This window comes from Rutilus rutilus (genome assembly GCF_951802725.1).
Source record: "Rutilus rutilus genome assembly, chromosome: 10".
In the NCBI taxonomy this organism is placed as follows: domain Eukaryota; kingdom Metazoa; phylum Chordata; class Actinopteri; order Cypriniformes; family Leuciscidae; genus Rutilus; species Rutilus rutilus.
The window spans coordinates 3,512,501-3,531,060 of record NC_140215.1 but is presented as its reverse complement, the minus strand read 5'-3'; the positions used below and the strand labels follow the sequence as shown (position 1 = coordinate 3,531,060).

The 18,560-nt window shown below is 34.2% G+C and overlaps 1 protein-coding gene across 1 annotated transcript in view; it reads right to left on the bottom strand.

Annotated features, from left to right (window-relative positions):
• Window positions 1–397: 397 nt before the first annotated feature.
• The window catches only part of tank (TRAF family member-associated NFKB activator), a 20,674-nt gene continuing 2,511 nt past the window's right edge, over window positions 398–18,560 (bottom strand). The window contains exons 4-8 of the mRNA XM_084421691.1: window positions 17,515–17,621; window positions 16,081–16,148; window positions 13,186–13,304; window positions 8,201–8,592; window positions 398–2,752 (exon numbers count right to left, since the gene is read on the bottom strand). Coding sequence (XP_084277817.1) covers window positions 2,588–2,752; window positions 8,201–8,592; window positions 13,186–13,304; window positions 16,081–16,148; window positions 17,515–17,621 — 851 coding nt within the window. The 3' untranslated portion in view covers window positions 398–2,587. The remainder of the gene's footprint in view (window positions 2,753–8,200; window positions 8,593–13,185; window positions 13,305–16,080; window positions 16,149–17,514; window positions 17,622–18,560) is intronic.

Sequence of the window (18,560 nt, the reverse complement as noted above, 5' to 3'; positions counted from 1 at the left end):
TGTGTATGTGTACACACACATTAATCGCGATTAATTGCATCTAACATAAAAGTTTGCATTTGTATGATATGTGTATTATTACATTTATATATATTATACATAATGTGTGTGTATACATATACAGGCCTATGTGTGTGTGTATGCACATATACACACATATATGTGTACACACACATATACATATATATTAGTCAAATCAATTAATCGCGATTAATTGCATCTAACATAAAAGTTTGCATTTATATAATATATGTGTTTACATATTATTATATTTATATATATATTATACATATGATATGTGTGTATATACATATAGAAGTCTGCGTCTGCCCCTTAGTTTAGAAACACCGCCCTAAAGCAACAGCTTGGACATGATCAACTCAAAAATCAATTGATATTTCAAGTAAATGTACTTATTTATTTGGTAAGTATACAGTAAATAGAGCTGTTCAGTCATTACATCCGTTTGTAGGTTGACCCGGATCAGTCATCATGGGCTCCCAAGGGAATTTCCATTGGGTTTTCAGAATAAAACTTGGCTAAACAAGGACTACAACAGTTTTCAGATTCTCCAAGCATGCAAACTCACATTCTTGTGTTTTAGTCCTCATTTAGACACTTGTTAGCAAGTTACATTACATAGTAGCTTTACAATTCACATATAGCTGTGTATAATTTATGTTGCACTGCAGACCTCATTTAACTCACCAACCAACGCTAAACAAACCGAAAGGAATCTCCAGAGGGAAGCTATGACTTGAAAATGCTGATTCTCTTTTAGGTTTTAAAACCACAAACCGAACCACCAGGATTACACACAGTAAGCTGGTCAAAACAAACGCCCGCTTTGAGTTGTTGAATAACCCTATCAGTGTTTATTTTGCGATAATGACCGGCTGGTTGTACATTATTCCTTAAATCAATATTTTAAGGGATATTTTCTTCAGCGAATCAGCGAAACATTGCAAAAGTCCCAATGTGCAGCGCCAGTCTGCCAGTGTGAAAAACAACCACAAAACTAGCTCCTCTTCTTCACACCAGCTCATCTATGGAGTGTGTGTGTGTGTGTGTGTGTTAGCAGGCTGTAATCCGGGGCGCTGCGAGGTCTTCGCTGCACACACACACACACACACACGTGTGCAACTACACACATCTGACTATCTGCTCAACGCGTCGTCACTGAATTACTGAAAATGATTACGTTTGTTTACGACGCTGCTAATTATCCACACACACACACACAGTCCAATGCAGCATCAAGGACATGGTTTAAGATATTCCAGTAAAAACACAAGCACTTCTGTACACACGAGAGCACAGTGCAGTTTAGAGGTATAATGCGATCGTGTGAAAACCAAATGGAAGATTGTTTTGGTATTTGAGCAGATAATTCACATGATATGCAGTCTAGAAAACGCTCGGTTAATATTTCTCAGTGCTTTTTGCTCGTGTTCATTCATGTGGATGAACCCCAGACATCTAAAACAGGCCTAATAGCAAGCAGGCCACAAAATAATGCAGTATAATTCATAAGATAATTGTGCATGAAATCACAAATTGAGCTTGTATTGCATACTCAGTGTAGAAACACAGTTTTAATTAACCTGATATACCTGTGCAGAAGTGCTTTCGTAAACCAGATGGTGTTTATCGTTGAAATGATTATCCTGGAATTATTTCTCATTATGAACAGATTCCCTCATACAGGTGGTACACATTAAATTTAAGTTATCAAATTAAAGCAATTAGGAGTTATTACTTCCACAACATTTCAATGGGGAAAAAAAATGTCAGCGATCGCTAAATTTACCAGCCGTGTTGCTTAAGTTAAAACAAGAGTGCTAAACTACAACTTACCCCGACCTGACACTTTTTTTTTTGCCTGTTTAAATTAGTGACTCTTGCCTTAATGTATGTCAGTGTGGTTTTATTGTGTTCACTTAAAAAAAAAAAAAAAGATATTACAAAAATATGATATTGAAATTTAGCTAGGAGGAAAGGATGCACAAAAAATAATTCTACTTTAAGAAAGTACGTTTGAAACCAACAAACAAAACCATTGCTAGAGAAAACAAGCATTTGTGTAATTGGATTTATGACTTAAAAAAATAAAATAAAATAAAATAAAAATCGCATAATTACTAAGATATGACGGTTTACATTCACAAATGTTATATATTCATAGAAAAGGCTTGGGACCATCCCTAGAAACTGATATTTTGTTTTAATTGATATATGCATAGCACAGGTAAGAGCTTGTTCTTTAGGTTGGGATGCATTCGAATAAAAGTACAACGGTGAGACAACTCACCCTCCGAGATGCGGATATCAAATTAAATGACTTTTTTGCCTTTATTCTACAGTTAAACTGCCAGTCATCCAACTAAAATGCAGCTAAAAAGATTAATTAAGACATAACCACTCCGTTTAAAGTTCTCCTAATTAAATAAACGACCGCGGAAAGGTTCCGCTCTCTTCATCGTGTCGCTGACGGACGTGAGCAAATGTGTTCAGAAGGGAAGTGTGCTACTTAAAGCCATGAATAAAGGCCGTTTCAGTCCGGCGGGCGACCCCTTGCCCGCGTGTGTCAATCGCCAGCTTTGTTCTTGAAGTGTGAATTGAGGTGGCTATACATGTGATTTGGGGGAACGTCATCCTCACAAAAGGCACACTTCTCTCGGCTGTTCATCTGCTGAGCGTCTGTCCCCGACGCCTGGGCCGACAAGTCCGGGAGGTCTGGAGTCCAAAAAAGCTGGACATAGACAAAGGACATTAGACAGCAATGAGGGCAATCATACTGGCAAATTATTCATTTGTTAAGCTGGCATCTTATAATGATGAGTTAATAAAAGCCAAGATTAAACTACTCAACATGCATCTGTAGCTCAAACTGCTCATACTGCAGGGTAAAATGCACTGAAGTATTGCATTACTACATTAATACGAAATATTATGCAAGTGAAATGCAAAAGCTAAGGCCTTTATGTGACATGGTTGTGTAATAATAACACTAACAAAAACAATAACACTCACACACACACATATATATATATATATATATATATATATATATGCATATATATATATATATTTGTCTCGTATTTATTTAATATAGAGACAATATTACATTTTTATACTGATATAGTTAAGCGACATCACACGAGTAACAAGCGCAATATCAAACGAGTGCTGTTTTTGTCCCGAATAGTAAGAGTGTAAACGTGATATTGATTTTATACAACAGTTCAATAAATAATAAGTTAATATTGTATAATATCGGGTGAACCAATGATTCAATGGCCCATTCATAAAGAGAGACATTTACTTAATTCCTGAATGAATCAGCCATTTGAACAAATCGAATGATTGCATGACTCAATGACTTACTCATTTAGACATGTACAGTTTCTTATTTAGAGTATCATTTCATTAAAATTTAAATAATTTTTTTAAATATTAATAAAAAAAGGCATTGAAGATATAGTTCGCCCAAATTTTTTAACTCTGTCATCATTTATTCACCCTCATTGTGTGTGTGTGTGTGTGTGTGTGGGGGGGGGGGGGGGGGGGGGGGGGGGGACACTGAAGTGTGTATGTGAAGTTTTAGCTCAAAATACCCCACAGATATTTTTATATAGCATGTTAAAATTGTCCCTTTTTGAGGGTCAGTAAAAACGTGTCGTTTTGTGTCTGTTCCTTTAAATGCAAATGAGCTGCAGCTCTCTGCACAGAGGGCGGAGCTGTGTGTTAGCAGCTTCAATTACGCAGACACGCACTAAAAACTGTCAGAAACTGTTCTGCCTTTTATGTCCAAACCGGAGTCAGACAATGATGGAGAGACTCAAGAAGAAGTGACAACATGTAGAAGCAACAGGACGTTTCTGAATGATTAGTTGATGAATTTATGTAGCTGATGTGTAGTTATCTTCAAGTCTTTGATTAGCATATTCTGTCATGATAATCTATAAATCGTGTTCAGGGGGCGGGGTTTATGTAAATTCTAGGGTTGGTGATGTCACTAATGTGGTGTAGTCTCTACCAGCCGTTTGTTGTAGTCCTTAAAAAGTGATTTCTCTAAAAGCAAATATCTCCCTTTGCTTTGAACTTTGAGCGTTGTAACTTTGCAGATGTTGTTTATGCTCAAACAGCAACATTACACACTAACTAAAGTTAAAAAAGTGAAATCATAATCAACCACCCCTTTAAATCATCTTTTGGGGGAAATTTTCTCCGCCAAATCGTGTAATTAATTAGATTAAAAAATGTAATCGATTGACAGCCCTAATATATATATATATATATCTTTTGCATTTCATTTAGATTCTCTGCTAGTGAGAAAAGCATTTTTTAAACTGGTCTCACATTCTGGACGCAGTCATATGATGACAACCAAAACAACTGACTTCATAATCAATCTGTTATCACGTATATTAAGATCTGCCCCATTGCAAACAGCACTGTTTTGTTTTGTTTTTGGAAATGTCATGATGAAAAAAAATATGCTCTTTTTTGGATGACACCAGATTTACACTTCATAATTTAGCCATTCCGTTCAAATTGTCTGTTTTGCCAACAACACAAAAAAAATTTTTTTCATGCTCTTAAAACAGATGAGCCCAGGTATCTGCAATGCTTTTGAGCTCAAAGAGAGCAAAAAGAACAGTCCGGAAACAAGTGTAATGGCACGGCAGCACAGAAGACGAGGTAATATGTGATTCACAGCTCTCTGTGGTCTTAGCACATCCTAATTGACATCCTAAATGGAATAGCACCCAATTCCTGTGCAGATGTGAGCCTTACATAATAGGTGCGAGTTTCGCGGCTCTCCATATGGACAGGTAAAAGCAATAGGGTTCTTCTTTATATGCGTTTAATTAGATTTCCTTGGCAATTTCACAAGCTGCAAATATATACAGTTGTAAATATGCAACTTTACACACCCCTTCCAGAATCTGTAAGATGTTTAGCATTTGCACAAGCTGTATAACAGATATTTAAATATATTCCACAAGACAATAATTTGGTTTACATATTATATCAGATGTTGCCTCCTCGCTCATTAGTATTAAAATATTTAAGATTTTTATAATCTAAAAAAATTATGATCCCTATTTTCTGTAAGGGGCATGTAAACCTACGAGAAGAACTATATCAAATATTTAGCTTATGAATTTTGTGTAGTATAACATGCTTTTTAAATATATAATGTGTAGATTTGTCTAGTTTACATAATATACACGTTTATCTAAAACCTAGTGAGTTGTATTGCTGAGTTGTATCTGCCTATATAGGCATTTCACACGAAGAGCACAGAAGACTTAATTCAGTTTACTTCAATAGTTTGCTGTTAGCATGTTGCTAAGCTAACACCACATTATTATTAGCCATAGAACAAGCACAAAAATAAATACAGTAGCATACAAAAATACTGGGTAAAATATAAATAGACTGAAGTCTGAACACTTCAGAAATGAAATGCATTAAATGCATTAACACAATGCTCATCATCACAATGCATTATGGGATTTGCCCATTTTACAAAGAATACATGCATTGCTGGAAAATAGGTTTATGCTAACAGGCATCATAATCATGCTGTTTACCTGTACCTTAGTCTTTGCTTTTAGAGCACCTTAAATGATGCCTTAAAAATGCTGCATATGTATTTTGATTAAGTGTAGCATAATATTAATGTATCAAAAAGAATGGGTATCATTCACTAAAAAACAACCTCATGCTTAGATTATGTTTTTGACGTCAGGCTTCAGAATAAGCGTTTAGCACATGCAAATCAAAGACATTATGCTTTATGTTAATGCATTAGGGAGCTGGCTAGCTAGGCGGCATTTAAAGGCATCATAGACACACCACTCACATGAATGCTGCTCAGAATAATTGGTGACGTATTATACTACTTTTTATGCAAAGATTAGAAATGATTCAAGGAACAAAAACTAAAAACAAATCGTTTTTTTGTTTGTTTTTGCAGAACGTAACGGAAAGCTGGAATTTTCCCTAAAAACCAATGACTTAATAATTTTGTCCAAGCAAACTTTCCGATTTACACCACTTCCTGTTGCATGAAGCTGTTAATTTCCCACGCACAGTTATGAGGGAAAGATTTCACATGTCCAGTGCCGACTGCATGTGGACGTGTCTGATTCTAGACTAGATGCTGTGGTAAAATGTGTTCTCTATCAAACATCAGTCGTCTTTATTCATGCAAAACAAAACAAATAAAAGAGATGAGTGCATGTGTGATGATGTCGCTGACCTATGTACAGTGTACATCATGCATTTTAAAAAGAACATTATTTACCGCTCTTTTATTTCATTCTACCATTTAGAAAGACCAAAAATGCTTAATTAGCATTTTGAATCTAATCCCTTCTACAATATCCTGTTTAGTGGCAGCATTGCATGTATTCTTTGCAGGCAATCCCAAAATGCATTGTGATGAGCTCAGTACAAGTAAAAAGCAAAAAAAAAAAAAAATTTAGGTTAGGTTAGGTTACACTTTATTTCGATGCTCCACTTATAGTTAGTAGAATGTCTAAAGTGGACCATCGAAAATAAAGTGTTACTTTTTTAATATTTTATTTCAGTTAACATTTATTTTGTTTCAAGGGAATTTTTTTTTAATGGTTTTAGTTTTAGTTAATGATAATAACCCTGGTTTGCTTCTTTGCTTATTTTAATAGTGAAAACCATACTTGAGTTATTATTAGATCCATTTTTTTCCTAAGAATTGTAAAACTTAATTTGGATTAACTTGATTAAAAACCTTTTCAAGGGTTCTAAGGCGAGATAAAGGTCATAAAAAACAATACCTATTGAATGAAATACATTCTAAATAAAAATGGACAAATTTATAGTTTCAGAATGCTGTGTATTTCTATGCTAATGAACCAAATTCTTAGATCAAGAGATTCTGATTGAATCACTTCTCTGCATTGCAGTTTGGTTTCTCCCTTTGTGGTCAGTATACACGAGGGTTTGCTCACTAGGTTTTGGAACAGAACACTATAATGACATAAAAAAATCATATTTTTTGAGTGATATTAGCCAAATACAATGCAATGTTTCCAAATTGAATCTGACTGGGTTGTGAATAATCTTAAAAAACGACTGCTGTTATAGATGTTTTCTTAAGCAGACGGGTTGTACGTCACTTAAGATGTGTCCTAAATGTCGCACTTATAGACCTTATGCGCCAGAGAAACGAGGGCGCCGCCATCTTTATAATATTGTCTTTTTACTTTAGCTTTTGCAGTCGCTCTGTATATTTCTATGGCATCGCTGTCCAGGAGTAATTAGCTTTTAAAGAGGATTTACTTAATGTAAAGTTAACGAAAGTTATCATGAGGACTGTAATGTTTAAAGCAGATGACTTAACTAATGTCAGTCGACCGGGAAGATTTTAAAACAAGCCGTTCATTAATAAACACGCAAAATCGCTGTGAAAATACAGACCGGAAGTCAAAGGACAACGAGCGCCGCGCTGAAAAGGGGCGGGGCTACATAAGGTCTATACACTACGTACATAAAACAATACTATGCAATACTTATGTACTAATGTACAATACTTATGTCGTATTGCATGATGTACTTATGCAATACGTACACAACCGAATTGTACAAGGTTATTCGGTAACACTTTACAATAAGGTTCATTAGTTAACATTATTTAATGCATTTACTAACATGAACTAACAATGAGCAATACATTTGTTACAGTGTTTATTAATCTTTGTTAACGTTAGTTAATTAAAAATCCAGCTGTTCATTGTTAGTTCACAGTGCATTAATTAATGTTAACAAATACAACCTTTGATTTTAATAACGTATATGTTAAAATTAATATTAACTAAGATTAATAAATGCTGAAGAAGTATTGTTCATTCTTAGTTCATGTTAATTAAGGTAGTTAACTAATGTCAAATAATGAACCTTATTGTAAAGTGTAACCGGTTATTTTGGTCATTCAACATCAGTCTGTTAGCTCCTCCCCCTTTGCTACGTAATTAAAGCTGTCCAACATTTCACACTTCGTTTTTCGGTTAATTAAGTGCATCATGGGACGCACCTTTAGATTTTTTGTTCTTACAATTCGACCTGTCCTACAGCATGCGATGTTGCAATTCTTAATAAGGATATCGGATAACGTTCAAGGCATCCTGGGTGTGAATGTCCATCTTACCTGTTGGGGTCCTCGTACATTTTCGTGTGAGGCAGAAGATGCGGATGCAGAGGTGTGAGCTGAGGAAGAGGGGGCGGAGTATGATGAGCAAGACTCCTCCCTCATTGTGTGCAATTGGTCTCCCAGGTCCAGTCTGTGCAGAGGCAGGTCCACCCGTTTATCCGGAGTACTGTTGAGAAAGTCGTACTCGTCGTCTGTGTTTGGGGGAAACTTCACACTCAGGCCGCTTAGGGAAAGGTGGTCAAAAGAGGTGTTGACTGGAACTGCGCCACGTGACGCGAGGGAGGCGGAGTTCGAGGGTTCGTCGACCTCTGACCTCAGCGGTGAGGAAAACGACACCTCGGCTTGTTCTGCCGTGTCGTCCGTGCACTGGATGGGCATGGAAAACTGCACTGGAATCAGATAGGAAAATCAACAAAACATTTATGTTATGCTCATATCATGAAAAACATGGTAACATTTTTTAACATTAGTTGACGTGAACTAGCAAATAACAATACTATAGTATTCATTATTCTTAGTAAATGTTATTTATCTTAGTTATTTGTTATTTATGAAAATAACATTAACATTATTAAAATAAAAAAGTTCTATCTGTTAACATTAGTAAATGCCCTTTAAACTAACATGAACAATTGTATTTTTATTTAAGGGGTCCATATTCATCTTTCTTTAGTGTGTAATGTTGCAGTTTGAGCATGAAAAGCTCTGAAAGTCCCTCCAGCGGGAGTAATTCTCTATGTCAGTGTTTCTGAACTCCCTGAAACGCCTCTATTGTGGTCTTGAGTTTTCTTCCGGGAACGAACGCGTCACAATATTCCTCATTTAAATAATTCATATGCAGAATAAAGGGGCGGGGCCTGGTTGAGTTAGTTAGTAGTGTGTTAAACTGGCGGTTATGGTAAGGGGCGGGACATTTCCCAAACACACTCGAAGCAGTTGACCAATCACAACACACTGATCCAGCTGACCAATCAGAGCACAGTGTGATTTTCAGAAGGAGGGGCTTCATAGAGACAGGAACTAAACAGGGGTGTGTGTTTCTTCCCGTACAACGATGTGGAAGAAATCAACTAGCTAGTCACGACTGTCTCCTGAAACCGTATTGTTGCAAATTTGTCGTTCAACCACGTTGGTTAATGATGTCATGCAGGTGGTGTAGTAATTATAACTTCTTTTAATGAATCTGTTTGCAGAGCTGCCAACACTCACGCATTCACCGTGAGACTCACGTGATTTAGACTTTTCACACGCTCTCACGTCACACATCCATTTTCTCACGCACAGAAAAATCGCGAAGCAAAGAGGACACGGAGACCGACAGTCTAGACAGAGCAGGTTACTTATGATATAATACAAATCTCAGCTCTCAGATTCTGTCAATTTTATTACAGAATTCAAACAATAAATACCGTTTTGGCGTTTGTAAATGTGACGTGACAGATCCCTAGCGGCACGTGAACAGATCATCTCTACTAGCTAATAGTAAATAAACACGAACACTGTTGAAAGATACAGTGCAACTTATCGAAATGTATATTCATCATACATAATATCGATCAATCAGTGTTTTTCATCCACGGAAAGGGGTCAATAAAACTGATGGAGAACAATTATGTCACTTCAGGAAAGCCATTTAATGACCATAATATGGGCTAGCGGTTGGCTAGAAAAATAGATCTATAGAGAGTATTTTGCTAAATATGTGTACTATATTACATATTTATTATATTTTTCTTGACATATTTTATTTTACTTTTACTAAAGTTGTTATTATAATAAAAAAAACGCATTATATTTAATTTGAGCTAGTCTATTTTTGACCTTAAATAATACTACCAGCTGATAGGGTCTATATGTTTACAGCAATAGGTGAGTTTTTTTTTTTTTCTTGAGACAAATTAACGCCTATCTTGTGTACCTAATATTTATCCAAATGAGTCAATATTAAATCAAATCACAAGAAATTAATTTAATTGAAATCGTGAAATTTGTGCAAAGCAATAATAAAAAACACGTAGCTTACCAGAAAGTGTACCATGTAAACATTGTAACGTGTTGTCACTAAACCTAATAAAATTCAGTTTAGTTACTAAAATGTTTTGACAATCACAATACACTTATGACAATAAGTGTCATAACTGATGACAAATGTGTTTGAGATCGAATTAATGCCAGATTTTTTGCTATAATGGACATGGACATGACATCTGAGGACCAATTCTCATTTTTCTCAGTCATTTTTCTTTATTTCCTGATTCATTCATAGGCTCGTTCTTACGCACTAGAGCACGTTCACACAGGCGCACTCTTCAAACACGGTGCTTTAAATCTCTTGACAAACTAAAACACGTAAAATGACATTTATATAAACGTATAGATTGTATTGGATGTCAGCTTGCTTATTTGGCTCAAGATAAGGATTTATTGAGTCCACGTGTCATTGCAAACAAGAAACTCTGCTGACCACAGACCGAGAGCTGTCGCTCCAAACACACAACTTTGCGATGCTGTTCGAGAACGTTTGTTGGAACGATGGGTCCTGTAAACACTGACTCGTTGAACTACGCTAATAACGTAGCGACCATAGTAAGCATTCGAACGTTCAAGCATGAAAACCTATTCTAGTAGAGCCCAGAAAGAAAGGAAAAAGGGCATAATAGGTCCTCTTTAACAAACATTATCAAAGATTAAAAAAACAAATCTAAACGTTGTTAGTTCATGTTAGCTAATGCATTAATATTATCAAATGTACAGTGGTACTATTTACCACATTTACACATCATAATGCCTATTATTGGTGCATTTTGGATGAAAGAGTTTCCTAAATGCAATTATGTAAATGTATTGAGAGGAATAAGTTTTCCAGGAGAGTGGCATCAAATCTTTGAAAGAGTCTTGTGAAATAATCAGTACTTGTGGTGCATGTGTTATCATGTATTTCCAGCATCAGAAACAAGTTTCTGGTCCAAATTACAATTAAAAATGATTGCTTTAAGCTCACTTTGCATAGAAGTGTTTTGCTAAATGAGCAAAATAAACATCTATTAATCAAGCATTAAGAGGAACACAAATGGAAACGGACAAGCCTCGTGTAATTACATTAAACTGATTGTGCTTTAGCATCAAGGAACAGGCATTTTTCTCTCGTCAATCTCTCTCTCTCGCTCATATAGATACGAGTGCATTAGTATGCAAATGCAAAGAAAGCACAGCAGTGATATGTACACCATGCAACGCTGACTATTAATGAGGAACTCTGTCAATTTTAGCACCAAACAATGCAGTGAGAATTGCTCTACCATAACAACTGCGTCAGCCGCTGCCACTGCAAGAGCAATTAAAATCAACTACAGACTCCGAGCTCCAAATTCACCTCCAATGCGTCCCGATCAAAGCCTGTGATCACACCGAGAAGGCACGTGGAGATAGTAATGTGACATATCATGATCATCAAAGCATGGCTTTCAACCTCCTCGTAAAACGATGGAGGCATTTTATTAAGAAGGCAGTAAGTCTGAGATCATTGTGAGAAAAAGTACTATTTTGAAATTTTGTTTTGTGAAACGCAAAAGATGTTCGGCAGAATGTTTGAGCTGCTCTTTTCCATAAACAAAAAGTGCAGATTTATACTTGTAAAGCCCCAAAAAGGGCACCATTACAGTATCAAAACAGTATGATATTATATGATTTGTGCACTATATTCATATGATAGTTTTATGTGAGGAACAGACCCAAAGTTAATGAACTCTGACATGCTGAACTCTCACATTTGTGTTCAATTCAAAAGCATCGTTTGACATCATTGACTCTTAAAACCCGTCTTTTCTCTGTGGCCTTTGACACCTAGTAAGATGTCGACTTTATTTACTTGATTTAATTTCTTATTTGGATTGCTTGGAAAAGATCATATGGTTTCAGAAGACATAAAATATAGCAATATATTCAAAGTCTAAAACTGACTATACATACGGAGCTTGAATTTGTAAATCGCCCACTATCACTGAATAGAAAACAGCAGCTAACACATTCAGCATAACATCTCATTTGACTTCAAATAAAATGCAAAGGTCAACAACACTAGGGTGAATAAATCATAATAACATTTCAATTCTGGGTGAACTACATAATCTTAAAATAAAAGCATATATTAATTTTTAAAGAGGATCTAGTTGAGTAGAATGTTTATTTGACCTCAAAAGTTATTTCCATAATCCCTCAACAATTAACATGGCAACATATCCACAGTGATGCCAATAAATGTACTGTTATTTCTACTGTTCTGGTCTGTGATGTGACCAAAATATGACTTTGGTGTTGCATAATTCTGGTTTTAAAAATGCAGGCGGTTGCCAAGATTGAATTTGGTCCATTTTTTACTGATATATTTACAGTATGGTTTTCCAGAAGCCCTAACCATGAGCAATAGCATCAGCTATTAGTAACGGTTGCCTTAGCAAACACTCCTAATTGCGTTTAATATACGTATGGACGTTCCATGGGGCAAAAACACACCGTCCTTTCTGCATGCTTTCCGTCATGCAACCACGTCCAAAAATACATCTCACTGGCGTATTGTTTTCCAAGTGATTTCACAGAGGACACGTAATTGTGTAACAGTGTGCTGCTTCAAAACAACATTTATCAAAGTGATAATTCAACAGGCTCATCTGCATGGAGGTCAGAGGTCATCGGAGCAAAAAGCCCTTACACCATGGCTTTGCGTGGAGTATTTCTGCTTTTAATTGCGTGAAAGAACAAACAATGAAATGTGTAATTACTAGTATGCTGCATTACACTACTAGCTATGTAATTACTAATTTGTTGTGACATTTCTAAAGTAATTGTAACTCCACCGTTTTCATTTGACCTAATTTAATTAGAATGGGAAGAAACGCACTTGGGTGAGGTGGTATAACAGCTATAATTTTAATAAAGGATATTAGTCCAGACATTTCAAATTAGGCTCTAAAACATTATTTTACCATTAGTGGTGTCATTTCCTTTGTGTATTCTCTTCAGGTGATCTTTCTGCCTTCTGGTTAGAGTCTGAATCCTCTGGAAAGTCCCCTGGATTTCCTGCCAAGTGTCCAGAAAATTTGCACTAATCGAAAGAGAAAGAGAAAAGTCAAATGTCTGGCTGGGCTCTTTCAACATAATAATGCTAATAAAAAAACAAAACCAGTGTTGACATTAGAAAAAAAAATAACTTTACCCAGAATATCTAGTTTCTCACTGGGAAGGAACTTTAAAAGGAACTTTTTTAAGAGGAAACTGTTTCACTTCATTTAAATATATTAAAATATGAATGGCATAAAACTTAATATAAATAAATAACTAAGTAAATAACTAAACTAAGTAAATAACTGGACTAAGTAACTAGCTAAGTTAATAACTAAACTAAGTAAATAACTGGACTAAGTAACTAGCTAAGTTAATAACTAAACCAATTAAATAAGCAAATTAAGTAAATAACCAAACTAATGTAAATAAATAAATTACCAAACTAAGTACACATCCAAACTATGTAAATAACTAAACTAAATAAATAACTAAAGTAAATAACTAATTAAGCAAATAAGCAAACTAAGTAAATAACCTAACTAACTCAACTATGTAAATAACTAAACTAAGTAATAAACAACCAAACTAAGTAAATAACCAAACTAATAAACAACCAAACTAAGTAAATAACTAGTAAACAACCAAACTAAGTAAATAACTAGTAAACAACCTAACTAAGTAAACAACCAAACTAAGTAAATAAACAACCAAACTACGTAAATAAACAACCAAACTACGTAAATAAACAACCAAACTAAGTAAATAACTAGTAAACAACCAAACTAAGTAAATAAACAACCAAACTAAGTAAATAAACAACCAAACTAAGTAAATAACTAGTAAACAACCAAACTAAGTAAACAACCAAACTAAGTAAATAACTAGTAAACAACCAAACTAAGTAAATAAACAACCAAACTAAGTAAATAACTAGTAAACAACCAAACTAAGTAAATAAACAACCAAACTACATAAATAAACAACCAAACTAAGTAAATAAACAACCAAACTACGTAAATAAACAACCAAACTAAGTAAATAACCAAACTAATAAACAACCAAACTAAGTAAATAACTAGTAAACAACCAAACTAAGTAAATAACTAGTAAACAACCTAACTAAGTAAACAACCAAACTAAGTAAATAAACAACCAAACTACGTAAATAAACAACCAAACTACGTAAATAAACAACCAAACTAAGTAAATAACTAGTAAACAACCAAACTAAGTAAATAAACAACCAAACTAAGTAAATAAACAACCAAACTAAGTAAATAACTAGTAAACAACCAAACTAAGTAAACAACCAAACTAAGTAAATAACTAGTAAACAACCAAACTAAGTAAATAAACAACCAAACTAAGTAAATAACTAGTAAACAACCAAACTAAGTAAATAAACAACCAAACTACATAAATAAACAACCAAACTAAGTAAATAAACAACCAAACTACGTAAATAAACAACCAAACTAAGTAAATAACTAGTAAACAACCAAACTAAGTAAACAACCAAACTAAGTAAATAAACAACCAAACTAAGTAAATAACTAGTAAACAACCAAACTAAGTAAATAACTAGTAAACAACCTAACTAAGTAAACAACCAAACTAAGTAAATAACTAGTAAACAACCTAACTAAGTAAATAAACAACCAAACTAAGTAAATAAACAACCAAACTAAGTAAATAACTAGTAAACAACCAAACTAAGTAAATAAACAACCAAACTAAGTAAATAACTAGTAAACAACCAAACTAAGTAAATAAACAACCAAACTACGTAAATAAACAACCAAACTAAGTAAATAAACAACCAAACTAAGTAAATAAATAAACAACCAAACTACGTAAATAAACAACCAAACTAAGTAAATAACCAAACTAAGTAAACAACCAAACTAAGTAAATAAACAACCAAACTAAGTAAACAACCAAACTATGTAAATAACTAAACTAAGTAAATAAACAACCAAACTAAGTAACTAGCTAAGTAAATAACTTCAATAACTAACTATATATAAAAAAAATCATACAATATAAAAGCTTTGAGTGCCTTATTGCTTTCAACATAGCAGTTCCTCATAAAATGTAAGAATTTATCATTAAAAAGTCATTTTATTTAGCATCAAGTGCCATCTTTCTGCTAGAATATCAAGTCCTGACATGTAATTTAAAGTTAACTGTTGGTTTCTATACATTGCAGCCATTTCTATGTGGTGTAAAGCTGGAACACTGTATTGACCAATCAGCATCCAAGACAAACGTTAGATTTATAATGTGTGCATTATGTGTATAATGTGCATATTGCGTGCAATTCAGTGCGTTTTCTACATGACTGCAATGTTGGAGACCACATTAAACATATTCAAATTTTCATAACGGGGGCATTTTACCACCATATTTTAAGTATCTGGGACACACTTTTCACTTTTGGTGACATAAGCATAAGACATATGACTTAACTTTAACTTCCGGATGTCATTCAACATAACATTTAAGAATATACAGACATGTTCACCTCCCATTGCTACCAAACTGAAGCCACATCAACTGAACGGCATTAGTATTTCATGAGCACGGTGTATCAGGGGTGTTGTTTTTGGATCAGTTTGAATGTTATTCAGATATTAGACAAGATATATTCTGCAAGAACAATACTGACCTGCTAATTCCAATAAACAAACTTAACAGAGTTGTTAATCAGTTGTTTTAGTTCAAGTTTGAACCTTTAGACTGGGTGCCTAAGGGACTGAAGTGCAAAATCCTTCATTAAAATTTAAATATTTTGTAAAGTGATATGATTCATCTACCTCTTCATTTCGCCGGGAGCAGATATCGGATGGGGAAGCATCCCAGAATACTCTGTGGGTTCGTTTATCTGCACAAAAACAAACAGAAGAGATCAAATATGGCTACAGTATTTGCACAATCAAACATATTTCACATTTTTTCTCTAAATGCATGAACAAGCTGTACTGAAAACTATAGAGCTCAGCTGGATGAAAAAATAAAATAATAATAATAATAATAATAATAATAGAAATAATATATATTTTTTTGTGACATTAATTTCATTACAGCTTCATCACACATTCTCTCCAACATGCTCAAATTCTCATTATTATTATAATGCATTTTTCTTCAGATTTTCTTGCACTTTCCATTTCCATTAATATTTTACTTTATTGCATATATATATAAAATGTATACGTATATCTAAAAAAAAATTTTTTTTTTTTTTTTAAGCAAGCACAAATAAAAGGCAGCACAACGAATTTGTAACAATAAATAAAAAAAATAAAAAAATGTTTTTGCATTACGGTAATGAGAACTGGCGTGAAAATATGCTTAATTGTTGAGAAAATCACGTCTGAATCTAAAGGGGTTCGTATGATTCAGCGAGCGGAAAAAACTTTAAAAAGTCCATTAAAAAGTCTGTTCAATTTCACACAAAAAACGACATACTCCCTTAATTATGGCACCTTTGAGTGAATTTGCTACAGAATAACATACTTTGTTGCATTTACAGGTTAGGCTCACTATAGATTTTGAATGGAGACCATTATCTACCCAAGATTAAGTTCAGGAAAAGGAGAAAGTTGCCATTTCAAACTATTATGTCTATATCTTTCAGTAACAGTCATCTAAGAAAAGTGACACCTCCTTTCATGAGAGAGAACTCAATTCTCGGTGTCTGTGCTACGCTGGTTAGAGATCTGGTCGAGCACATGAAAGCGTTAGGCTCTACTGCCCCCTGTGGGTTATAAACGTGTGTGCGATTAAAACAATTGAGAAGAATTATCACACTGGATTCAATTAGAGAAACATTCTCACTATGGACAGATAGCGATGAAAAATGATATCAAACTGTGAAGAGAGAGAACTACATCTTTTTCGCACATTTCTCACAACTTAACCCTTCGAGTGAACTGTGGATAACTAGCAAAGCACTGCAAACTCAGCTATTAGGGTTTGTCTGTGCTTACAGGCGGTTAACGATGAGAACACAATATAAAGGCTGGCGGGGGGGGGGTCAGGGGTCACGGTCAGAGAAGTCCTTTCAGAACAATTACATCACAACCAAATCTGCATTTGCACAATAACTGAGAAAGAAAGAAGAAGAAAAAACAACAACATGGTGCATTTCCTTGTGTTTGGACTAAAGTGTTGCAGAGAAACTCTGAAATCAAACACTGGCCAGAGTCACATCCCTTCATATGGACATTAAGAGAAAACACACACACCAGGAAATGGTTAGTCCTGTGGGGACTGGACGGGTTGTCAGAGCGATGATCGCTGGGTGACAAGGTTTCTACTTCCTGTTTTCTGTACGCAGGCTCACAGACCTCCTCTAAAAAAAAAAAAAAAAAAGTTTAAAAAATTTAGGGCCACGTTATCACAGTCAAACTCATCAACAATAACAACACTTGACGACATTTGAACACTCATCAAATCAAAGCATGCATGTGATAACTAACCATGCATGCTAAAATAACACTCGCATACTGAGCATGCAACACACAATCTAATTTAATAATCTAGTACGTGCATAAACTTGTTATAAATGATATTTAAAGTTGTAATAATAATACTATAATATCACATGATGGGCATAATGCAGTTTGTTAAATTGTCTGATGCTTTCTCAGTTTATTTATAGTCCTACAGACAGCACAAGTGTGGTCTATATAGTGTACACAAAGAAAATTCATAAGTTTATATATTTTTTTTACAACATATGAATACAGTAAAGAAACGAGTAGGAATTATTCCAATCATTTTTCATCTTATATTGAGTATGTCATGTAATGCGTTCTTGATTCTTAATTCTTTAACTCAGAGGATGCAATAAACATCCATATTAAAACATATTTTATATATTTATATTCCATATAAAGAGTGTGCCAATGGAAATTTACCCTCATAAAAATATTATATATTTTTTATAAGTATTTACTTTATGTCATGTAATGCTTTCTTGATTCTTTAACTCAGAGGATGCAATAACCAACCCATTTTTATTGTTACATATTAAAACATATTTTATATATTTATATTCCATATAAAGAGTGTGCCAATGGAAATTTACCCTCATAAAAATATTATATATTTTTTATAAGTATTTACTTTATGTCATGTAATGCGTTCTTGATTCTTTAACTCAGAGGATGCAATAACCAACCCATTTTTATTGTTACATATTAAAACATATTTTATATATTTATATTCCATATAAAGAGTGTGACAATGGAAATTTGCCCTCATAAATATATATTTTTTTTATAAATAT